The sequence below is a fragment of the Toxotes jaculatrix genome, chromosome 24 (assembly GCF_017976425.1).
Source record: "Toxotes jaculatrix isolate fToxJac2 chromosome 24, fToxJac2.pri, whole genome shotgun sequence".
Lineage (NCBI taxonomy): Eukaryota > Metazoa > Chordata > Actinopteri > Toxotidae > Toxotes > Toxotes jaculatrix.
In genome coordinates this window covers 11,107,719-11,131,679 of record NC_054417.1, presented here as the reverse complement: position 1 = coordinate 11,131,679, position 23,961 = coordinate 11,107,719, and the positions used below count along the sequence as shown (strand labels likewise).

General features: G+C 43.3%; 3 protein-coding genes across 6 annotated transcripts; 1 reads left to right on the top strand and 2 right to left on the bottom strand.

Moving 5' to 3' along the window:
- Nucleotides 1–4,427: 4,427 nt before the first annotated feature.
- Nucleotides 4,428–6,977, bottom strand: LOC121178003 (chloride intracellular channel protein 4). Its single transcript, XM_041032471.1, has 6 exons — nucleotides 6,807–6,977; nucleotides 6,542–6,651; nucleotides 6,296–6,421; nucleotides 6,093–6,199; nucleotides 5,757–5,938; nucleotides 4,428–5,644 (listed from the first exon to the last, which is right to left on the bottom strand). The coding sequence occupies exons 1-6, from the start codon at nucleotides 6,867–6,869 to the stop codon at nucleotides 5,483–5,485; spliced, it is 750 nt and encodes a 249-aa protein (XP_040888405.1). The 5' UTR covers nucleotides 6,870–6,977; the 3' UTR covers nucleotides 4,428–5,482.
- Nucleotides 6,978–12,695: 5,718 nt separating this feature from the next.
- LOC121178004 (calcipressin-1-like) lies at nucleotides 12,696–21,836 on the top strand. 4 transcript variants are annotated; one of them, XR_005893437.1, is made up of 6 exons: nucleotides 12,696–13,059; nucleotides 13,186–13,329; nucleotides 18,521–18,694; nucleotides 19,110–19,269; nucleotides 19,417–19,692; nucleotides 20,967–21,836. XR_005893437.1 is itself a non-coding variant. In XM_041032473.1 (5 exons), exons 2-5 carry the CDS (start codon nucleotides 13,207–13,209, stop codon nucleotides 19,599–19,601), a joined length of 642 nt encoding a protein of 213 aa, XP_040888407.1. In that variant the 5' UTR covers nucleotides 12,696–13,055; nucleotides 13,186–13,206; the 3' UTR covers nucleotides 19,602–20,677. The 4 variants fall into 4 exon arrangements, 3 of the variants coding, with proteins under 3 accessions (XP_040888407.1, XP_040888406.1, XP_040888408.1); XM_041032473.1 differs by lacking the exon at nucleotides 20,967–21,836 and having other exon boundaries at nucleotides 12,696–13,055; nucleotides 19,417–20,677; XM_041032472.1 differs by lacking the exon at nucleotides 20,967–21,836 and having other exon boundaries at nucleotides 19,417–20,677.
- Nucleotides 21,837–21,992: 156 nt separating this feature from the next.
- Nucleotides 21,993–22,754, bottom strand: LOC121178149 (ly6/PLAUR domain-containing protein 2-like). Its single transcript, XM_041032673.1, has 4 exons — nucleotides 22,667–22,754; nucleotides 22,497–22,559; nucleotides 22,285–22,410; nucleotides 21,993–22,184 (listed from the first exon to the last, which is right to left on the bottom strand). Exons 1-4 carry the CDS (start codon nucleotides 22,731–22,733, stop codon nucleotides 22,078–22,080), a joined length of 363 nt encoding a protein of 120 aa, XP_040888607.1. The 5' UTR covers nucleotides 22,734–22,754; the 3' UTR covers nucleotides 21,993–22,077.
- Between the last annotated feature and the right edge of the window lie 1,207 nt (nucleotides 22,755–23,961).

Below are 23,961 nucleotides of genomic sequence, written 5' to 3'. Positions count from 1 at the left end.
AACAAAGATGGATGAGCCGGACGAAAGAAGAAAATGCTTCTTTATTTCAAACTCCTTCGCTTCCTGTCGTTCGTCTATCTCTCTCTCACACAGTGTAGTAGCATCAAGGCCCTGCAGACAGACAGAAAGCTATAATGAATGAGTGGATGTTCTTGAGCTGAATTCTCTTCACCCAGCAACTGACACACACACACTGACACACAAGTCATATCATTCTCACTCTTTGCAATGTGTTCGCTAATTTTGTCGCCTCGACCTCTCCCTCACAATGGGCTTCCAAATTCGTTCACCTTTATTCCATCCCTCCATCACATGTGTCGGATGTGGGTGGGTGTTTGTTGGCGAGGTGGCAGTCCACCGTCACTCTGTCAACTTCCTGTCCACGGGATTAGTCGTCACAATGGACAACAAAGGAAAAAGGCAAAAAGCTTCTCCTGGTCTTTTGTCATTTGGACACGACTTCTCAGCCTTTCTGTGCCCTTTGATGTGCATACCACACTTCTTTTTACAATCTGTGTGTGTGTGTGTGTGTGTTTGTGTACATGAGTTTGCCATGTCGTTTTCTGTGTTTGAATGTTGTATTTGTGAGCCTTCTGTGTGTGTGTGTGCAGTCAGTGTGGCTCCAGGCCCTCATGCGTCAGAGGGTCTTTCTCTTTCTGTGGCCCCTGAGCAAACATATTAAGAACCACCTTATCACTGCTTATACAGCCAGGGCAACACACAAAACACACATACACACGTTAAATACAAGCCTAAATACACACCACCACATTCACAAAAAGATAGATCTGACTCCAAATGCACAAAGCTCGCCACCAAACTCGCCAAATGTCACAGGTCCATCAAGAGGCGGGGAAAGGGGCTGTTGGAGAGCCTTTCAAGCCAGTCATTGGCCGATACTGAACCATCAGTCACACATTCAAGGGTGAATTCTGGTTTATAAAGGCGAGATTGGGCGGGTGGGTTAGGAAGAGCAACGCATCTCGCACAGTCTTGACAAGCCTTCTTCAAGAGGCGCATCCATGAAAAATGAACAGAGAGACTCACTTTGCTTTAGACATTAAAAGAAATATATTTAACTGTAAAGTTGTGGAGAAGACGTGGAGCTGAAGTGGACGAATACCAGTGTCTGGTTGAAAATACAACTGAAAAGGATTCTTCTTGTATCACTTTTTTTCTGAACGTTTTGAACCATCTGCAAGATCTCCAACATCGGCTGAAAGGTTCAGGAATCGGATGAATGAGTTGATCGTGAGGGGAAACGACACTGATTGAGAACCTCTAAACCAAAAGTCCTCCAGGCAAAGCATCCTGACTTCAGAAGACGCTTAATTCATTGTTGGTGACCATAGGTCTGGACTACTCAAATAATTCGCTGTCGTTCTCAAGCATTGAATTGCAGCCATGATGCTTAACAGAGCAGTAGCACTTTCAGTGGAGAAGGTTGCCGTGATGATGATAATGATGCTGCTGATGGGGCTTGGGATGGGAGTGGAGACAGCACCCACTCAGAGAGGTAATGCAGCTGTTGAGATGACAGTAGCTGATTCTGATGACACAGGAAGTCTTAGCTGGATAGAAACAGCATTATGCTTAACTGCAGTTTGAAAAAGCAATCAGCTAAAGCTAAATGCCCAACCACTATAACCCATCATAACACTAGCTGCTGCAGACTGATGAGCACTTTATTGACCAGTCTTTGGAGGGTTTTCAGCATTTCTTTGGTGCCTCTAGTCTGGTTTATTACAATTAGGTTTGTTTACATGAGCAGTCAAACACAGACCAGTTGTAACCAAGCCAACCAAGTGATGGAGACTAAGACCAGTCTCAAAAACTTCATATCATTGCTATATTTTTTCCAGCTGTTCCTGAAAAATCTACAGCACTAAACCTGAGCCGACATCTGAAACAGTGGCTTCTGAATACCAAAGCAGCCGGAGCGGATGGGTTGCCAAAAACCACCATAAGGTCTAGCACTGCTGGCATCTGGCCTGGGCGATTGAGGATCGACTCTGAGACTGCCAGTCCAGACAAGCAAACCCAGATGCTGAAGATTATCTCAGCCCTGGAGGAGCTGCACAGGACATTTAACAGCACACTGGGCTCACGGATCACCATCATGCCAAGAGGTACTGATACAGTTAAGTTTGCTCACTGATGGTATTTTGAAACTCCATGAAAGAATTTATGGATGCAGTACAGGGGACAGGGTGAATATTCAGAATTACTCTGGGAAACAATAACTGAGGTGAGGACATTTTCACCTGAGCTCAGAATATTTCAGTTTGAGGGAAAAAAAAAGTTTTAATTGCAGGAATCTAAATTTTTAATGACCCCTGTTTTGTTTTTCATTACAGCAAATGGAAGAAATTCGGGAAGAAAAAATAAAGTGGTGAGTTTGTATCAAACTTTTTTAGTAATAGATGTAAAAACCTGTGGAGGAGGACACTGCCTTCCAGGTGACACTTGGAGAAAAGATGTGTTTCTGCATTTGCGAAAGGTTTACAAGGTTCACAAGGTGGTTTCAGTAATCACCTCTGTTATTCTTTCTGTTGTTGCTGTGGGTGAAGCCTCCCCCTGTTGATGGAGGGGTGAAGGCCACCACTGCAGCCCCAGCATCAGCTGACAGCACTGCGTCCGGAGCCAGTGCAGACATCATGGTCCCCAGCCTGACTGGTCGAAACTTCAGGAAGTCCCTCCCGCCACAGACCAAGAAGACAAACAAAAGAGGTGAAAGTCTGAGGCCTAGGCTTTGCTTTACTGTATCTTTATGAGGAGTTGAAGCAGGGTGTTGGCTTGTTTTGTAACCGATTGTTCTCCTTCTTTTCTGTCTTCAACAGTGTGTTTCTGGAAGTACTGCTCCCAGAACTGATCACTCCCGACCCATATTTACTGTTCTGTCGCTGGTTTCCCTTCATACTCCCAGCTGTCATCATTGCCCTTCCATCCAACCAATCAACCCTCTAATATACAATGTTTCCAAAGTCTATTTTAAGTCCTCATTTTGCATGAAAATCCTGAATTTAACTGATCAGTTTAAGCCCTCAGAAGCTGATGTTGCTCAAACTTTGTTTCATGCATCCCTCCATCCCTACCTCCAGTCTCCCTTCCTCTCCTCTGTCTCCTCTCTGACCTCTGAGTGCTAGGAGACTGTTGCCGTGGCATCAGGAAGCCCCTGTGCCTCCCTCCCGCTCCCCACACCGGCGCCAGCCTCGCCTCAGACCTTTTCATTCACTCGTTAATTAACAAGACTGACCAATCAAAGATGACGATGTGTGCTCGCAGCCTGGCGCATGAACCACCTGCTAACCCTTTTCTTTTCTTTTTGAGACAGACACACAACATTTTGTTTTATGTGTGCGCACAAACCTTGAAATAAAGTTCATCCTTAGCATGGCAAAAAACCATTGTGACAATAAAGATTGAGAATTTATTTTTCTACAGTTATACTCTCTTTAGTTGTTCATTGTGTAGACAGACACACTCTGAGATCACCTGCTGAATCATGTCCAGTGAGAATAACACAACTTCAGTGAATAAAAGCAAATAGACATATTAAAAGCGCTTGACTTAATGTCCCACAGTTGTGCAGAAGGTTAACTGGACATGGTGTGTCTTTTGTAATTATTATTACGCTCTTATTTTATTGTCCTGAAATGTTGTGCGTGTTTCCGGTCTTGTTTATTGGTTTTTATCAGATGTGTTTTGCACATCAGGGCCACCACAGTTGGAAGATGGATGTCGCATCTCTTACCACTGGTTGCTAAACTGGAATCAGTTGCCCTATTCGAATAATTAAATATAGAAACCTGCAGTTTCTATAGGAGGGTTGGACATTGAAGGATGAACTTTGGGTAATTAATTCATTCCCCATACTGCACATACATTGTGTTTTGTACTACAACTCTACAGTCATAGTATTTGAAGTGTGACTTTACAGTGTTATTAGTCTCAACACAAGTAAGAACAGCAGGACATTCTTCCTCTTGATGTTTCCATGGTAATTGAGCTGTGTGTGTTTGCTGTCTGGGTGTGTAAACTCTGGCTCATTACATTCAGAGGGTTTCACTTATCTCTGTTGCCCCTGGTGATGAGTGTGCGCGTCTGCACACGCTTGAACGTTTGCACATGTGCGTGTGTTAAATACAGTTGGTCTTGCACATGCAGTCGTCTTGGATGCTTTGAGCAAAGGGTCATGACCTGTGGCATTAGCATAGTGTAGTAAAAAAAAACTGCTTAAACTAAATTTAGTTCAAAATAAAAGCTAAAAGGGTAAAATTGTATCATCGGCATAAAACCGGATTTTCCAGTGCTGGCAAAAAGTGTCAAGTACTATTGAACAATACTTGTATTTTTATGTATTTCATAGCAGAATTCCCATCAAAATGACAATGACAGACACACAGAGACAGCACACTGTGATAAAATCAGTTTAATAAAGATCACACTCTCCCACCAGAGAGGATATAAGGCTAGAACTCAGCATAGTGGCGTCAGGGTTGGTTAATGGCAGACTCTGTCAGTCTCTGGTGCAAAATTATACTAAACCACTTCTGCCTAATAGTTAAATAATTTAATTGAGTTTAATGAAATAATGATGCATTCAGGGGCACTGAGAAAAATGTCCTCTCCATTTAAGACTGGGAAATAAAATTGAATAAACTGTTTTGTCTTTTGACATCCAAGAAATGCCTTTTGCCAAGTGTATTGAAGGCCAAATTGATTACAACACAGCACAAAATGAACCATTTTCATCCCTAAAACCATTTTGTGATTACAAATTGTAAATTCCCATTGCAGGAGGCACTGTCTTTAACTGATAAAGCTGATTTTTGCGTAACATTTGACATGAAAAGGGAAACAGATGGTCAACGATGGTCAAAGCCATAGCATCCATAAGATAATATAGTGCCTTTTATTCCAGTGTTCTGTCCCTCAAACGGGTACTATAGATATGTTAGATGCATATTATTAAATGGTTGCAATTGATGATCCAATGTATGCGTTAATCAAGCTCAAAGTTGATTTGTGATTTCTGATTTCTGGCCCTGCCATCGTCTGAAAAGTGAATACAAATTAATCAGGAAGTGATTCTGCAAGCAAATCTCCAATTTTTAGATTACTTGTAGAATGATTAGCATGAAGGTACACTGTGCAACTCAACCTGTGAGAGCATACACACACAAAGACACACACACACACACACACGCACACACACACACACACACACACACTGTAACTAGAATCAGCATTCAGTTTGCCAATGCAAAGATATCAAACTTAAAAAGGAGTTAATGGGTATTTTAGTGTTAGGGTGGCTGAGTGTGCACCCTGTGGTTCTCATTCCTCCTCTCCTTTTCTTCACCTTCATCCTTTCATCCTCATTATTTCTAACTTCCTAACTCTTCATGATCTACTACTCTTTTAAGACCTACTGGTTTTTCACTCCTTGCTTTCATCTCATTCCTTTATCCCCACTCTCTCATTTGATCCGTTTTGCAACATCCAGGTACGCAAACTCAATCTCCCTCTCAGCGGGGCAGGTGTTGGTGAACTCCTCCCTCTGATAGGCGCAGTTTAAATACCGCCACACCCCCGTCATCTCTGCCGGGATCTCAAAGCCACGGTATTTCTTGGCTACAACCTAGGAACAGAAAAATAGGGACAGGATGGAATCTCTAACATTCCAAATACTCTCAAAATCTAAATGGATCATTGTTTTCCCTGAAATAAAAAAAATGCTGATGCTGATGAACCTTAAGGATGTGTAGTTTAGGGAGGAGGTTGCAGTCAGCCAGAGTGAGCTCGGCCCCGTCTAGGAAGCTCCTGGTGGACTCGGGTAAGTCACCAGGGGCGTAAGGGTCGATCTCCTCAGCCAGGGGAGTCCTCAGGAAGTCATCAAGACGCCGGAGAGACTTGAGCAAGGCTTTCTCTAAGGCTAATGTACATAAAGAGGAGCTTTGTTACCAACATGAACACAGCTTATCCTGGAAATTAGCTTGATGAGCACAGGGTTTTGGGGCCAGAACCCCCCCCCCCCCCCAAAAAAAATGCTGAAACCCACCCTAACTCAAATCCTGTCCTGTCCTTACCGTCGTTGGTGTCTTTTCTTGGGTTTTTAATGTACGCTGAGAACTTGGCAAACACATCAATGCCTGCTGTGTTGGCTTCGGGATGTTTGGGAGCCAGTCTGGGGTAGCTAGTGTTGAAGAGACATTATAGACGTTAACAGACTCAACCTGCATTTTAATGACATTTCCAAATGTATTATCAGGGAAAATCAGTGTCCATATACCGTGGTGGGGTCAATTTCTCCTCCAGGAACTCCTCTATCATGTTGACGTCGACCTTAACCTCACCATTGAAGGTCACAAAAGGGGGGTTGGTTCCGGGAGCGAGGTCCTGCAGGTCAGCAGGCTTCCTGACAAACAAAAAGACACAATGCAGGCACTTACAAAGTTTGCAATGAAGATGGTGTGAAAATGTCCCTGTCCCCCCTCAGGTTTATCGAATGAATATGCACAAATATGTCGTATATTACCGTTTGAGGTCGACAGTGGTGACGTTGAAGATGACTCCCTTGAGCCACAGGATCATAAAAAGTCTCTGGGAGAAGGGACAGTTACCAATGCTCTCCCCGTCACTTCCCGCCTGCAAGACACATGGACACGCCAAAGCAGAAATGATTCAATCTGAAGAGAATGAATCGAATCACTATGTGTAATGTTAAAGAGGTTGCTTGTAGTAATGAATGCATCATTTTATTTTTATGGCAAATTCACACATAAGTTTACAGCATGACTTACCTTTACAAACAACTCAATGGCAGGGAAGCCAAGTTTTTTAATTGTGGTGTCGTACCAGGACATGACGAAGAGTCCAGGTCAACATTCCAACAACAGTGTCTTATCCCAACAACAAAAAAACACAGTAACGCACAGTAAATATGATATAATCCACACCGCCAACCAGTACGGTATCTGTCTGTGTGTCCGTCTGCAAGTATATGTATTCTTTTAAGAATGCACATTATAATCTGACTCAAGGTCAGTTTTGTGCAAAGCTGGGAGGCACAGAAGAGAGTCCCTTCATTTTTCAGAGGAGTGGGTGGCAATGGAATCTCTGCTCCAGTGCACATTGTCTGTGGTGTGTGTGTGTGTGTTACAGCAGAGATGGAAAGATCTTTGTCACACCCACAGCTGCTCTTTTTTCCTCTCTTATTTGTGTGTAGAGCTCATCCAACAAAGTTTTTTTTAAAGAATGACATTGATTTGATATTAAATGGACTTGTAACACTGCAACAGGTTGTAATTTCAACCCAGAACAACCCCCCGGAGCTTTTATTTATTTGGAGGACGCTGGGAGTGGGGATAAGGCTCAGCTCAGCTCAAAGGATCAACAGCGAGTGGAACAGATCTGATTTTAATAAAGGCCCAATATCCCCCTTTTGTATTAATAACCCAGTAAACCTTGATGAGCCCTTGTTTACAAGCTGTTGAACACAATGTCAGTGCAGCGTCTAGTTTGAGGTGAGTGTGTGTTGTTTGCAGCACCGCTGTGCCCAGAGCTCTCAGCACCAAACAGCAGGCTAATCAGCTTGCAGAGTGAGAATGCAGAGATTAACCCTGTATGCTACTAGCAGCGGCACTGCACTATTCATCCATTAGTGACCTTAACATGGCTCTTTGGACACATGCAAGAAAACGAGAGACAAGTCTGTAGTTGTGTAGCATGTAGGCAGTATTTTATGATACATATGCCGAGGTTAGAAGACATTTTGGTTTATTGAAAGAAAAGAAAATCACAGAAGGATGCTTGAACCTTTCCATTCACCTCGGCCTGAGCTGCCAGCAGAGCCCTCTGACAAAGGAAGCCATTGTTTGAACGTGAGCTCCCACAGAGCCCAGGCTTGTTGGCTTGCTGTGTGTGTGTACGTGTGAAGCAGCTCAGATATTAGTGCTTTTCTTTTTTTTTTGGTCTTGGCGTTAAACCTCTCAGCTGGAGCACCCTCTTTTATTCTCACCTCGGTTCGGAATGTGCTGAGCGAAACCCTCTGACTACTATAAGCATCACAAAGGTCACATTCCTAACAAAGATATTTCATTGGCTTAAATTATATGATTATGATAGCGCATAGTCTGTTCCTATTATTTTGTCCACCACCTTTAGAATTGCATGCATGCAGCAATGTAGGCTACCATGCCTAATGGATTAGGATATCACTGTCTTAATAGGATAAGGTAAGCAGATCAAGATAGGGTGCCTCCCTCACTTGCTCTCTCTGTATCACACACACATGTTGTGAAAGGTTAAAGTTGCAGAAGAAGAAAAACAAGCAGTTTTCTATCAAGAAGCCTATTATTCAAAAGAAAAATGAAAGAAAGCTGCACAGAATTTTGTTGTTGGTGGTTAAATATCTCGCCATGTGTTGCATTTCTTTGTTGAAGGTTACAGTGACATTGCTAGCCATTATGTACCATGTTTCTTTTTTCCAACAGGCATATCACGAGACTAACTGCCTGTGGCTTTTGTCAATACAGCCATAACCAAAATGGCTTACATCTGGCATACATGTTTGCCAGAGTTGCACCAATGATGCTCAAGAGCTACATGCACCATGTATGGACCAGAGCCAGGTTACATTTGGGCCTCTAGTGTACTGTTTACAGTATATGTGTGTTCCTAAGGCTCATTACCTTGACATAGAGTGAGATCTCATAGTCCTGGTCTTGGGGTGTTTTGCTGTTCCTACGCACAGGTGACAAAAGGCTCTCCACTCTCCTATGGGAGATCAGTTTCACCTCCTCTTTCTTTTCATCAGTTATTTCCTCCCGCTGGGGGATGTATGAATGGCCATCCTCCAGAAGCACCACTCGTTTTTTCTTCACCTGCTCGTCTTTTTTTTTGGGCAGGGATTCGTCTTTGATCACTGACTTCAGCTCCTTTATCCAGTCCTCCTTCCTCGGCACACTTTTCTCTTCCAGCACTGCTTCTTTCTTCACCCATTCCTTCCTCCCTCTTTCGGTTTCCCAGGTGTCTTTTTTCACAGGCTTCAGTTCTTTCCTCCAGTCTTTCACTTCTGGTGCTCTCTCTTCCTCAGATCGATCATTTTTAATCCAGTCATTATCTTTTCTCCTTGGCGACAACATCCTTGCCGTCCCCCATCCTTCTTTCCTGGGTGGTTGTGGTTCAGAACACAAGATCCCATTCTCCATGGCTTGCTTCAATCCTTTAACTTTTCCATCTAGATCTGACACAACCTCTCTGTTGTTGTCTTTTGGCTTCTCATCCTTCTGTTTAACTGCTTTTTCATCTTTTTTCATCTCATCTTTTGCTTTACTGAGTTCAACCTTCTCAACTTCCAGTTCTCGATGTTCTTCATCTTTTGTCTCCATTGTGGCATCTTCAGAAGCAGGTGCAATGGTGGCAGGCTTTTGTTCGTCAAGTGCATTAGTCTGATTCTCCTCTATTTCTTCAATCTCGTCGTCTAAAACAGTCACAGGCTCTTCCGCCATCTCAAACTCTCCCACCATTGCTTCTTCCTCTGCTCCTCCTCCCATCCTATCTTCTACAATGTCGTTCTCTCTTGGCTGTTCTCTCAAATTGTCCTGCCAATCTGCCCCTGCTTCAACGAGGAGCTGTGAAGGGTGTTCCTGCAAATCACAGACACCTTGTGTTGTGGACTCAGTCTCTTCTGATGTGACCTCACGTTCAATTTCTCCCCCTTCTTCCAGTTCAAAGGCCTCCTCAACCTGATCCAACTCCACATCTTGCTGTGTATCTAATGGTACATCCTCTACAGCCTTTTCTTTGAGCTTTTCCTCAGCTGTTAACTCTGTGACAACTAAATCACCTGTCTTCCCCTCTTCTTCCATAGTTGTTTCTCCCCCATCCAGAGTATTAACCTGTTGCTCTTGCTCTTCCTCTTTCCCCTTCTGGTTGATCCCTCCCAACCTCATTTCCTCCATCCCTCCTTCTGTCCGTGACTGTTCTTCAGATGGTGTAAAGGCCAACTCTGGTTGCTTTACCTTCAGATTTGCTTCACTTCCTATTTCTAGACCATCATCAGAAGCGGGTATTGCATCCTCTGCGACATCCTTGGTTCCCTCATTGTCAATGTTTGTCTCTATGAGATTCTTTTCTTGCCACATGATATTATTAGTACTTGGTTCAAATTCCTGTCTGCTGGATTCTGAGTTGTTCTCCTCATCTGCGTTTTTGATTTCATCTTTACTCTCGCTGGTTAGTTGGTTGGTCTGATTGCAAACCACATCGATTGTACCACTTGTATTGAAAGGCATGCCGCTGTTGCAAACAGCTGAGCTTTGGCACAGATCACATTGAATGCTGACTTGTTCATTCGTCCTTGTGGTAACAGGGGTTGGATCTGTTGGATCCTCATTGGTTTCTGTTGCCTCACTAGCCGTGAAAAGAATAACAATTTCTGTTTTGCTTGTGTCGTCAGTAGACATCTGTGCGTGCTTTCCAGGCTCCTCTGCAAGAATACTTGATTCTTGAATAGACTCTGCAGCATCAGTAGTGGACACTGTCTGGTGTTCCTCTAACCCACTGTCTCCCTTATTGATCTTGTCCTCCCTTGCCTCTGTTTTTGAATTTGTTGTCAATGCCTCTTTATTTTTCTCACTTTCGCCATCTTCTTCTTCATCCCCACGGATGTCTAATATCTGCTCTTGACCTTTCTCAACCTTTATCAATGCAGAAAAGTGGCATGGATTTTCCATCATTGTCTTTACACCTTTATCCTCTTTCTCTCTTGGGTGTTCATCCATCTTTTCATGCTCTTCATCACCTATTTCCACTCCTCCATCCACATTTTCCTCCAGTGTTTCACTTCCTCCCTCCCCCTCTCTTATTACTCCATTTGGTAACAGGGCCACTTGTATAATCCTCATTTCCTCCCTTTCGCCCTGCTCTCCTCTTTCTCTTTCGGATTTTCCTTCTCCTGCTTCAGCCATCATCAAAACATCCTCCCCTACCTCCTCAGCTAGTTCCACCTCCTCATCTTCCTCTTCTGCCTCTTCATCCTCTCTTCCTCTCTGAGTATCCAAGTCTGAGCAAGTACTAAGTGGGATCTGGACAATGGCAGTGCTTGATAGGTCCGGGTTTTGACATGGGCCTGATTGAGCCATGAGAAAATCTGAGGAAAAGACAGGAAACTTACTCAGGAAGAATTGGTGCCAAAGTTTCCAGGATTAGGGTGCAGTTCCACAAGATGTCAAGTTTGTGGAATGGGCCTAATATTCCAGAGAAGGTCACAGAAGTGATTTTAGGGTTACTCAGACTAAAATTGTGTTTCTGAGGACACCAAGGTTTAAAAAAACAGGTTAAATGGACTCAGTATTCCAAAGAATATTCAAAAAGATCTCACAGAATGTTTCAAAGCAAGATGAGATGAGTAGAAAGAAAATGTTTCTGAGGTCGCAAGAGGACTCAAATCCTTGAGTAGCTCCCAAGTTGCTATGTGAAGGTTGATTTTCGGAGGAGTCCACTTCACCAGAACAGGTCCAAGTTGCTTTACAAAGCTTGTGAAGACTGTGAAAAGTCTGTAGGATTCCCAGAAGGTTCCAGATTTCCAGGAAAGGGAGAAATAGTCTGGATTCTGAGATTTCAACTCTAAAGATCATAAGATGGTAAGTGTTCAGGCATTTCGCTTGTGGCTGTAGATCTCAAGAATCTGTACTGCACCTTAAGCACAGTTAGACATCAATAAATACAACCCCTCTCTCTCTCTCTCTCTCTCTCTCTCTCTCTCTCTCTCTCTCTCTCTCTCTCTCTCCCTCTCACTCTCTCTCTCTCTCTCTCCAGAGGATTAAATGGAGGCTGATCCCCACATGACCAGGAGCTTAAAACCCTCTGCCACCCAGGGACCAGCACCACTTGAGATGGAGTTCCTTAAAAGCACACACACATTTACCTTTTACATAAGGTGCACATACCTATACCTAATGAAAGAAACCCAAAACTGATGACAAATGACACGCAATGGTGATTCTAGTATCTTGCTCCTATTCAAATGTGCAACATTTATTTTGAAAATTCTCCAAAATTATAGATACTTTATTTTAGTATGTCTGTAATCTAACTCCTCTAGAAAAGATACATATCCGTCTCTTCTAGAATTGATGGTCCATTGTGTTTTTATGTTTTATGTATCTCAAAATTCTTAACAGAAACCATTTCCAGGCACAAATGTAGGAATTTTATTTTGAACTAATAATAATAAAATTAGATTCTCTGTGTAGGTCTTTATTTTACATATAATGTGATATACATCAAATGTAAAATAAAGAATAAATCCATTTTCATTTCATTTATTTTTTTCAGTTTGAAGGATAAAGGTCACATGTTTGATCAATTCTGAGAGTATAATTTGATTAATTCCATTTTTCTTTTATTCGTTTGTAGATGTCCTGTTATGGCATCTTATGCTGAAAAACGGAAGTAGTCACTGTGACTCGCCCCCAGAGAATGAACCTTCTTCGGTTAATATTGTCATAATGGAACACCTTTCTTTAAAAGCAAAAACAGTTTACAAAAAAAACAAACCAGTTTAAAACCGGCTCTGAAAATTTCGAAAGTATTTTTCAGAAAGATTAGTAAATTTTACAGGCGCTCTTAAATTTCAGGCACCGCCGGAGTGACCAAACCGGAAACACATACTGGCTGTTGTTGAATTGACGTCATCTCCTTTATCCTCTGCGCCATGCTAACAAAATTATCCGAGAGGTTTATTTACAGTTAATACTATAGAATTTCGTAATATTTCAGTTTAAGACAACACCTTCTGTCGAAAAACCGCATTCACCCGTAACAAAATAAGAAAGAAGAAAGTCGCGTAATATCGTGTGCTTTGCTTGTTTTATAGCATCATCTTCCTGGTTAGCACAACTTGCTAGTTAGCAGGCTTAGTGCAGCTTGTAAGCTAGTACACTCAAGAGCAGCTTTACAGCTTTTACTTCTGTTTGCCGTGTGGATGAAAACATCGGAGACAGCTGTTTAACGCCATATTATCATGCAATAACGTCTAAGGCTTTGTAAGTAAGTACATTGTTAATCACAATGTTGACTGTATCAATAAGATATGGATAGTCGACGTTAGCCAATTAAGCGTTGTTATTTTTGTACACGGATTTCTGCTTTGCTGAAGTGGCCCTGTGTTTCCAGAAAACACTCTAGACACTCGTGATGCAGCAGGCAGAGAATGGCGGTGAAGAGGAGGCGACGGTAGATGTCCAGTTTACCGATTTACCGAACGCCCTGATAGCCTGCAAAGTGCCGGAGGATTTGTTCAACGAAGGCAGTCTGAAGGTAAGGATCCGTTCTTAACTGCAAGCTTTTGGTGTGCTGGATGTGAGCCGAGCTTAGGAGTGGTGATCTTTGATTTGTAGATAGATAAAATAATGCTCTGTGTTTTTCAATTTTGCCAAGAAACGCTAGATTGCCTGTTTTTTTCACGGAGTTTGGTTTAGTACGATACAGTACGATCTACTCTACACGCCCTTTATGTCGCTTTGAGTAACTGACAGCATCATCGAGATGCTTCCAGTCCTAAATCCACAAAGTGTGGTAGAGTTAGACCACTAGATGGAGGTAATAGTTCAGTAATACTGCTGTTTTTGCCTGAGCTGTCAACAAAAGTTCACACTTCCTGCTTCCTTATTCATTCTGAGTTATTTAATAGCTAAACTTTCAGATGTTTTATTTTATCTTACTGGATGAAGCACAAGAATAACACCACTGAGGGATGTCTCACTTGGAGGATTCCAGTAATGTTTAGTTTGCATTTGCCCTGTCTTGTGCAACACTTATGCAGAACGTAGTTTTGAAGACAGATAAATAACAAAGACCAAATCCTTTTTGTGTGCGGTAGATTGGGAAAGGTGATTGATTGTTAATGAATGTGTGTGTGTGTATGTTAAGGTGTTAACAATAGAGGACAATAGACAGTTAAAAATCAACTCTATCTTCTCCTGGTTTGTTTTCTTGGATTTCTCTATCTAAATTCTTGATTTTCATTATGTTCAGAACTAAACTGTGGAGGGATGTTGTGGTTTACTGACAGGCAAGACAGCCCATACAAACATTCATATAAACACAACCAATTGCTAATACACACATGCTCAATTTACCAAGTACATGCATACACAGGGCAGTGAGATGAGCCAGTGTTTCATGACGTGCTATACGGGTTTGCTGACGTTGATGGAAAAGGGAAAAACAACAGAGGGCCAAAGGGCATGCGGTGAAAAATACAACTTTTGTTTTTTTTTTCCCTTCTTCTGTTTCTTCCAATGATCCTGCTGCTTTTCCACCGGGGCATCTGTGAGGATTTGAGGGTCAGCTGATGTATCATATGGCAGAATATTCCGCTGAGGGTGTGTGTGTGTGTGAATGCTTCTTGAATTCTTGAAAACGCTCACACTCCTTCTCACCTCTGCCAGCGGGGGTTTTCTTCTGGGTTCATTTTGTCGTTTTTTTTTTATTTATCTTTGCACAACTTTTCCTTTGTTTATCCCGCTCTGCATCACATGGGGTAACACCTTGTTGTTGAGGGAGAAAGTAGGAGCGCCTGTTTTTAAATGCAGCTGAAAGCTGGCACCATTAATAAACCATTGTGTGGAACAGCAGATCTGAGGTCAGGGAAAGCTCCAAATTCAAATCTCAGTCCCATTATTTTGATTAAAAATCAAGATTAAACATGTGCGATCAGTTTCCAGGACAGTGATAAGCATTGCTTGTCTTACACAACAGTATAAGCAGGTTAACAAAAGGTAGATGTATAAGGAGGGTGTTTCCAAACACCCTGATAGAAGAATGTAAAAACACTTTTCCACAGGAGTTTAAGGGGTTTTTGGTCAAATGGAAAATCTGAGTGCTTTTGTTTTGTTTGGAAGTGCTCTGACTCACTTTTAGTTTTGCTACATTTACTGTTGTTATTCTGAAATTGTCCACAAGCTCAGTGGAAGGTAGACAGAGCTAGAAAAGGCACAGATGTGTCATCTCTTTTTTTTTCCGGGTCAGGTATGGAATTTTGTGACCGCCACAAGGAAACAGACCGTCAGACGAGTCATATCCTCCGTAACTTGATACCTGTGTGGATGAAGCAGGGCTTTGTGGCAGGACAGGACTTATCAGACCAGCGACAGGACCAGTTGCCAATTTGAAAAAAAAAAAAACCAAACGTTTCTATTGATAAAAAGTCTCAAAATTACACTTCCTGGAATGATAAAGGAGTTTGTTGATCAGGGGAACTTCGGGGGGTTCTCTCCAAGGCTGCATCCCTTTAATCCCAGCTCCTGTCCCACCAGTATGCTCCAGTATCAGCCTCTTATCACTTGCTGGTTGAACCATACAACTTTCACCTCTGCTTTGGAAAGAAGAGCATGATGTGATAAAAATGTAGCTGCTGCCTTGTAACACAACACTCCAGTCCAGTCTGTAGTAGGCATTCTTGTGCGCACTGTGAATGTGCACACCTGTCTTTGTGTGTGTGTGTGTGTGTGTGTGTGTGTTCATGGGTGTGTTGCCTACCTATCTGTCAAGTGAGGGAATGGAAAAAATGGGAAGATGAAAAAAAAACGGTGTGATGGAAAAAATGCAGGACTCAAACACACACACACACACACACACACACACATATAGTGGCAACACTGGGGGTTGAAGGATGATGGTCTGGAGATGATTAGCACCTACACACACACACACACACTCTCACTTCGCACGGTAATGTTTAACGTCAACAAACAACACTTACATCAGAGCATCGGTTTCACTGTCGGGAGGCTCATCAACATTACGGCGCTTTATTTTCCACACACACATTTTCCATTCACACACACACACACACACATAGACACATACACACAAACACAGGACAGTGCTTTTAGTCATTTCACTGTGCATTAACACCTGCACTCAGTATGTTGACATGTTGACCTAATAGTTTATGACAGGCATGTTCCTGCCAGATGTCGCATGGCTGAGATTTACTGTATCTTCTGAACAGACGCCGGTGGCTGTTCGGTCGCTGCGGTGTGTTATTGTGGAAAAAAAGTAAAATCACATACATTCTCTCTCACATATACACACACAGGTGTGAATGTTTCACGGACTGGCTTTCAACGGCCTCCGTTTTTTTTTTTTCCCCAGCCACCGTCTGCGCACATGCTCACACGCTTCCCCTCCACTGCGAGCTCTCCTGCTATTAATACCTCATAAAAGCACGTTATCAAACTGCATACTTTCCATGAGCGCCAGCTCTTTGCACCCCTCCCCCACCTTTATCCCTTCATCCCCCCATCCTGCAGTCTTCCAACCAGTTATGTCTCTTTCTTTCTTCCCTTTTTCCCTCTCCTTCTTGTCCTCATTCTGTTTCCCTTTCTCTTTCTGTCCATATTTCCTCAGACTGTGACTTGTTTTCCACATCTTTGCCCCCGTGCGCTCAGGAGTCAGGTGATAAGTCTTTGGAAAGTGTGTGAAATCAAGTGTCGCTTACTTTCCATTCATCAAAGGATTTTTTTTTGGGGGGGGGGGGTTGTGTGTGTCTGAGTTTAAATGCTACAGAAAGAAAGATCAATGCTTTCAGTTTGCTCAGCAGTGATGTCATTATTTTCCAGCCACTCTCTGGCCTTCTTTCTGTCTGATTAGTCAGCATTAGCTAGTATCTGTCAGTGGAGGGATAGGAAGGAAAGAGGAGAAGAAAAAAACCTCCACCGTTCCTCCCCTTTCCACAGGCGATTGGCTTGCAAGTGAATGAGTGGACGAGCGACACCAGGAAGAGGTGTGGGGGGGGGAGGAGGAGGAGGAGGAGGAGGATGGGATTGTGGGTAATGCGTCATCGACTGGCAGGGGCTCATTTAAGCGGCCGTGCAGCAGGAGGAGAGAGAGAGAGGGGGAGAGAGAGAAAGAGAGAGAGAGGCTGAATGACATTTTCAGCTCTCCACACCCAAATCTCTGGAAAATTCCTTCAGTTTTCAGGCTGCCGCAGAGCCGGCTGGCCGAAGCTGAGCGAGGGAGGGAGGAAACAGCAGGATATTAACAGGCTGAATGTTGGATTTTTGCCTTTCGGGTTGCGGCAGGTGACTAGATAACCTTGGAATGTGGGTTAGAAGGCTGTGTGTTGACTGAGGTTCCTTGAACGCAGCGTAGCGCATCTCTACCAACACTGTGAAGACAAAAGAAGACAAACTGTCACTTTACGGCCACAAAAGAAGATCCAGAGCTGGACCTGTTTCCTTGTTGGGGGGCATCTGTTAACTTCCCGCTCGCCTGTCACCCTGGGGAAGGCAACGCTTCTCCGACCCCCCCGATCCCCCCCTTCCTCTTCGCCATCACCGTCGCCACCTTTGAGGTCCGTTTCGGCATCCCGCTGTGCCCTGACCTCGGGTCTCAGGTGGAAAAGGCTTCGGCTCCCGGGATCGCTCCCCGTCATGCACATCAAGACCACTAAGTGCAACCGCTTCTGCCTGGTCGCCTCAGTGACTAACCAGGAAGTGTTCAGCCGTCCCGAGGCACAGGTAAAGACAGAGAGCAGCCTTTCATCTGATACCACTTGAGGGTCCTTGAAAACGAGTTCTATTCAGTTGTTGATGTTAATAAAATTTCTCTCAGTCGACTACCACTAACAAAACCTGTGAAACTAGATTTGGACAGTATTTCATCACCAGACTTAATTGCAGCAACTGTTAATTATTCACATGTGCTGCTAATTTTCCTGGAGAGTCCTCAGAGAGTGTTTTCAAGGAGTCTGAGGAGGTGAAAGTCTTGATGTAGACAAGCACAACAAGTCTTTAAGTGTCTCGTGTTTTATGGATTTTGTGTGTGTGGTAATGAGAGGCTCGAAGACCACCTAAGGCCAGAGTGACTGCTCATTTCTCCTTTGACTTTTTTAATCCTGATATACAATATACATTTTTCATTGATGACAGATTCATCAAATGAAGGAAGCTTTTTCCTTCCACACTCACCAGCGTTGGCGACGGCGTTGAAGACGCCGTCATTTCATGAGGAACCCTGCACTTTAGCATCACTGCAGGCTTCAGTCTGCTGCAGCTCCTGTGTTTGTCTTGTTGTGCGCACTCTGACCTACTGAGCCTCAGATTGAGAGGAAATCGCTGATCAGCCATTGGCTGCTTTTGTCCTCTTGGAAATGCTTGCCAAGGTCATCTGTCTCGTTCATTCTTCTTTCTTAATTAGCTTCTGTAATAATAATTGGTCGTGTAAAATGGAGGCCAGAGCTCTGTGATACAACACACACAGACACATACACACAGTCAGAACTACACAAGCTGCAGGCTGTCTTGAGCAAAGAGAAGCGACAGATATAGTATCTGTAATAGAGGCTATTTTTATCGGTTTTATTCATAGCAGCTTTAAGTCTGCTGACTGTATTCATGACTGCCTCTGGCTCACAGGGGAGGATGCAGGAGCTGGTCTAATCTCCATCATTTAAAACCCCCACCCACCACAAACCACCTTTCCTCTGTCTCTCCCTTCTCAGGCCGCTTTCGAGGCCTTGTTCCGTTCCTTCGACCCGGAGGTGCAGTTCCAGTACTTCAGGTCTTTCCGGCGGGTCCGGATCAGCTTCGGCGACGCTCTGGCGGCGGCCGAGGCCAGGCTGCGACTGCACAAGACCGACTTCAACGGCAAAGAGATGAGGCTGTACTTTGCCCAGGTAACGGCCCAGGTTGTCGCCACAGCATACCTTGGAAGCTGCTTTTATTTTCCTTTTAACCAGGCTGGGTTGGAAGCTTAGACTCTGTTAATGACATCCGAATTCAGAACCACACTAGAAGAGTTTTGATCCTGAAGTTTTTATCTTGACATCAGCAGCCAGGAAACATTGCTAACACCTCAGAGTCCAGCTATTAGTCAGCTTGGTACATGAGCACTTATTAAGCTAAAAGAAGGAGAGGTTAGTCACTGTACCTGTGCAGCCTCTAGTTGGATGATTCAGAATGACTGTGGCTTTGTTGTCGCCTGAGCTAAAAGGTGCTAACAGGCAAAACTTGGTGTTTTGGGGTTTGTTTGTTTTTTAACTGCTAAAAGAGGCAGCTACGACTCACACGTGCCCCCTTCTTGTCCTATAGTCCGTCCATATAGGGAGTCCTCGACTGGAGCCTCCCAAACCAGAGAAGCAGTTCCTGATCTCGCCCCCTGCCTCCCCTCCGGTTGGCTGGGAACAGTCGCAGGACGCCACGCCGGTCATCAATTACGACCTGCTGTGTGCCATCTCGAAACTAGGACCAGGTACATCACGCAACAGTAATCGGGTTTCTTTTCACACAGCACAACATCCTCTAATTTTAAATGCTGTATTACATGATTATATAGTATGATCCACTGTTGATCTGGATGAGTTGGTCCACGTCTTTAAAGTCTATCTGTGGTCCCCAGGGGACAAATACGAGCTCCACACCGCCACGCCCACTACCCCCAGTGTGGTCGTCCACGTCTGCGAGGATGAGCGCGGAGACAGCTCGGCCCCGGACGACAGCGACCAGGACGACAAGCCGCGGCCTCCGCGGCCCAAAATCATCCAGACGCGACGCCCCGACTACGCCCGCGGGGTCAAGCAGTGAATGGCGGCGATGATGGGGCGGCGGAACAGCAGTGTCATGACTGTAACATTCCATCCTGAAAGTGGCTGAACACGCACTCTGAACTCCGAAGGTTTGGTTGAGGGGGGGGGGGGGGGGGGGGGGGGGGGAGCTTTGGGAAGGCGCCCGAGGGTGCCGTGACGTCCCCGCAGACAAGCATTTCACAAGACGGAGAGAAAACACAGTGTCGAATGCTGCATTCATGCCCCATGGGAAAGTTAGGACATATGAGCTTCCTTGTGGAAAACACTTAAGTTTAGCCATCACCTATGTGCTGCTTGCGAATTTGACGTTTGGGCATAAAACTGAAGGAAATATTCGTTTTGAGCTGTAGGGAATTAAAAATAATACAGTTGTTTTGATTGTAGTGTTTGAGATACCATGGATGGAGACTTTGGTGGATGTTTGGTTTGTGGTGATATTTTTTATTTAAAGAAAAAAAAAACTGTACAATGACTAAGTTTGTGTTGTTGTGAGACCAAGCTGGTGACATGCAAATAAAGTCTGTGCAAGACGGTCAAAGTGGATTTTTTTTTTGGGATGTTATTCCCACGTGACATGAATGCAGCATCATTCTGAGAAGCCATGCTTGCGTTTTTTCCTCGTTCTAGCATTTGCGCCGCAACGGGAACAGATGGTAAAATCCAGCTGCTGATTTTTTTTTTTTTCCTGGCCTCCAGGGGGATCTCCTCCGGCCGCGTCGTCGTTACCTAAGTTGGCGGTGCAGCTCCCCCCCTGCTATCGTATCGTTCGACGTCTCGGCTTCACCTTTTGCGGCTGATTTCCCGGCGGATGCGGGGGTCTGCACCGATGCCGTTGACCCGTAACGACTTCTAACAGTGTTAACTTGTGGATTGTTTCAGTTTTGGTTGTAGCTTTAGCGAAGATGTGTTGCTGTTTGACATTTAAAAGAGCTAAAACACAACAACGCTTTTGAAATTTTTCTGAATGTAGTGCTCACGCCAAGCCCTTCATCTGAAGGTTTCAGCTATGTCGACTGTTGTATTTGTCGGTTTAAAAAAAAAAAAAAAGTAAGAATAATCAACCTACGACTCAGGGCCCAGTGCGCTTAATGGCCTTTCCTGGTGGGTCCCCATTTGATAAAGAGTGCTTGTGTGTTAGTGTAGTTAATGTCTTACTGTATTCACACAAGCTGTTTGCATGTACAACAACTATATGTCGGAAAAGATGTTGTCACACTCCCTGTTTTCTTTCAACTGAGATTTGTAAAACTGTAAAAATGTCGCCCTTTTTTTTTTTTTTTTTTTTTTTTTAATGAAACCCCAGCGTCGTTTTCTCGCCACCCTGAAATTCAGTCTTCTGAGGCATTTTTTCTTTTTTTTTTAGCGTCAGTGATTGTAAAACTTTCTTGATGTCCCGTGAGTCAACGGCTGTTTAAAAGAAAAAAGAAAAAAAAAAGAAACACAAAGGCTGGATTACCAACTGGCTTCAGGTTCACAGTGTGGTTGTTAGTTTGTGGTACTTTAATTTAATATTTATTTCATTAGAAACTGACACGATCAGAGCTGGAAAGCTGCATAATCCCGAAGCTCTGAATTGTAGAGTGGACCTAAGTTAAAATGCAGTTTTTTATTTGATTTTTTTTCTGTTTCTGTTGTGTTTGCATGAGAATTAATGATAAACTAATGAAATACAAGAGTTAAAAAGCTAAAAGATAGTTACATGTGGTAACTGAAACTGGATCTGGAACTCTTTTATTTTGTAGGTGCATAACCACTTCCTGAAAGCAGTTTTGCCAATAGAACATGAGAAAATCATGAGGAAGTAAAGGTCAACATGAGGTTATATTTAAAAATAAAAAAAAACAAAAAAACCCTGAGGGTTTAACGCACTGTGTATGACCCTGTTCGTGATATGAATGAGAATCCACTTTAAAGGGGCTTTACTTTTAATTTTCAAGCTAGTTTTAGCATTTTATTATGACTTAGATCACTTTAAATAGATTTAACAGACTAAAAACTGATGTTTTAGCTGTGAGGCTTGAAAAAATATATATTTAAGTTTGGGTTTTTTTCCCCTTGTAGATGATCCTGATCTACGTTCAGGGTACTGGGAGAATGTTAGCTAGTTTAGCAGTTTGGCTACTTTTGTACTACTGGTATTTTAAGTTCATTTATATTCAAAATAATCAATTAACATTATCGGGTTACCATGAAATAAAGATTTGACCACCTGAAATCATGTGTGTCCTTAGTCTGTTCAGTCAGTCAACACACTGTGTGTGTTGGCGCCCTCTGCTGGTTGGAGAGAGAAGTAAAGAGGTTTTCAGGAGCTAACAGAGGCCACAACAGACCAGGAAACCCACATAGGACTCTGTGGTACTCTCTTGACACTGAAGTTGGATTTATTTCATTTTTATTTTGGCTTCTGAGAACACAGGTTTTTACTGTGTTTTGACTGGGTCACACAACGTCACGTCCTGGTCCAGGTGGAGCCTTTATTTGTTGCAGCTGTCCCAGTTACAGCAGCTGACCTTCAGACCTTGGGTCAGCCCCAGCTTCAGACACTCAGTCATCTTGAAGCAGGACTTGTGGAAAGTGTTCTCTGCAGACAAGAGATCAGAAGATGTCTTAGTCAAACTTTTTAAAGGTAATTTTTTTTTTTTCGAGAGTCCACAAAAGTCTGGAGGGGAGACGCTACTCACCGTAAGGGGCAGGGTAGGTGATTTTGGCACAGGCGTCCATCTCTGGAGGACACGTCTCCACAGTCTCCACGCAGTCTGCGCTGTCAGGAGCCTCACGGACGCAGTTCTGACACTGCAGGGCCTCACCTGTGATGCAGGAATCATCAATTTATAATCGATGCACAGCTAAAAAAAAAAAAATCATCTTTTTACAAAATGAAGTCAGTATTTACCGTAAGTGACGGCCACCAGGAGCAGGAGAGCAAAAGCAAAGACCTTCATTTTCTCTGTTTCTTCTGACGTCCGCAGGAGAAATAAAGAAAAAATGAAATGAAGTTATCCTGTTGCATTTTGTGCATTAATTCATTCTTTTTATTATGTATAAAATGTGAGGGACTCTTACCTTCTGAACCCGAGCAAGGTTGCAGTGTAACCTCCTCGGCCTCCTCTCTCCTTTTATACCACTTCATCAGCCTGATAATGCCCACCACTGTGGGAAATGCACATATTGCAGAACTTTCTGCACCCAGGTGTAGAGATATCATGCACAAATGAAAAAAAAAAAAAAACTGGAAACATTCCAAGTCAATTTTTTTTTTCCAAATTGAGCTTTTTATGGAGGAAAAATGGAAAAATTCAATTCTGATATTAGCCTCCAGAAAACTACTTTATTGAGATATATAAACTTAATATTTATGCACAGAACCAGCAAAAGATTCTTGATGATATAAGTTGATCTATTTAACCCCCGCCTCTGCTATTATTAGTTTGTTGCCTTTTAGTTTTTTTGCTTCTGTGCCTTCCTCCCACATACTGCCTCTTCTGGAACACATTTTATACAGAGGATGTAAAATGTTTTAAAAAAAGATGAATTGAGTTTGGCGCGGTGATTCTGCTGCTCAGCAGGCCGGAGGGGAGGCAGCTGCCCCCCCCCCCCCCCCCCCAGCAGTATTAGCGGTGCAGGTTGCAGCAGGATTAAAGTATTAGGTAATCAAGCTATAAACAGCCTGACTCACCAACATGATCTCTGACAGCTGCTGTTCCCAGAGCTGTGAACGCGATAGCTGACGTCTGAGCTGAAGGTGAAATTGTCATATCTCTATATTTTTTTTTTCCAGGAATTAAAAAGCCACTAAAAACTCAATGTAATTCTACCACCACTATATATATAGTGTCTGCACTATATATATAGAGACCACTTAGTTAAAACCACTTCGTTACACAATTTTCCTGTGGTCTAAAAATCTACCTTGTTTTTTTCTAGAAATTTTATATAATTAAATTAATAAAATCGATGAAATAAACCTTTAATATTCATGATTCACTGTCACATGCACACGATTTTGTATTATTGTTACTGCATCATTGTTTTGCTACTATCAATGTTACCCCCCTTGTCCTTAAACTGAATCGAGGGAGACTTTGTGCGTGTATGCAAATATAATATGCAATAATGCAACAGTTTAACGGCTGTGTGATTGTATGCAAATAGAATGCGCTGGGGCGAAGCAGCGATTGGTGGAGAACACTACACGCGCTACCTGATTGGCTCCTGCCAAACGATCGTCTATGCAAAGACATGCTGCGCCAGGACGAGGCGGTGATTGGTGGAGAACAGCAGATGCGGCAGCTGATTGGCTCCTGTCTGATGACTACGTTCTATTTAAAGAGCTAAGGTGCCGTAACTCGGTTTTTTTT

Bases quoted from the DNA above. Each gene is read 5' to 3' on its own strand.
- LOC121178003 (XM_041032471.1), bottom strand. From the start codon at position 6,869: ATGTCCTGGTACGACACCACAATTAAAAAACTTGGCTTCCCTGCCATT. The intron at 5,939-6,092 runs GTAAGGACAGGA...TATGTACATTAG, and splicing joins AAGAAAAGACACCAACGACG to CCTTAGAGAAAGCCTTGCTC. The intron at 5,645-5,756 runs GTTCATCAGCAT...TTCTGTTCCTAG, and splicing joins CTAAACTACACATCCTTAAG to GTTGTAGCCAAGAAATACCG.
- LOC121178004 (XM_041032473.1), top strand. From the start codon at position 13,207: ATGCAGCAGGCAGAGAATGGCGGTGAAGAGGAGGCGACGGTAGATGTC. The intron at 13,330-18,520 runs GTAAGGATCCGT...CTCCCTTCTCAG, and splicing joins TCAACGAAGGCAGTCTGAAG to GCCGCTTTCGAGGCCTTGTT. The intron at 19,270-19,416 runs GTACATCACGCA...TGTGGTCCCCAG, and splicing joins CATCTCGAAACTAGGACCAG to GGGACAAATACGAGCTCCAC.
- LOC121178149 (XM_041032673.1), bottom strand. From the start codon at position 22,733: ATGAAGTGGTATAAAAGGAGAGAGGAGGCCGAGGAGGTTACACTGCAA. The intron at 22,560-22,666 runs GTAAGAGTCCCT...TGCGGACGTCAG, and splicing joins ACCTTGCTCGGGTTCAGAAG to AAGAAACAGAGAAAATGAAG. The intron at 22,185-22,284 runs GTGAGTAGCGTC...TCTTGTCTGCAG, and splicing joins CACCTACCCTGCCCCTTACG to AGAACACTTTCCACAAGTCC.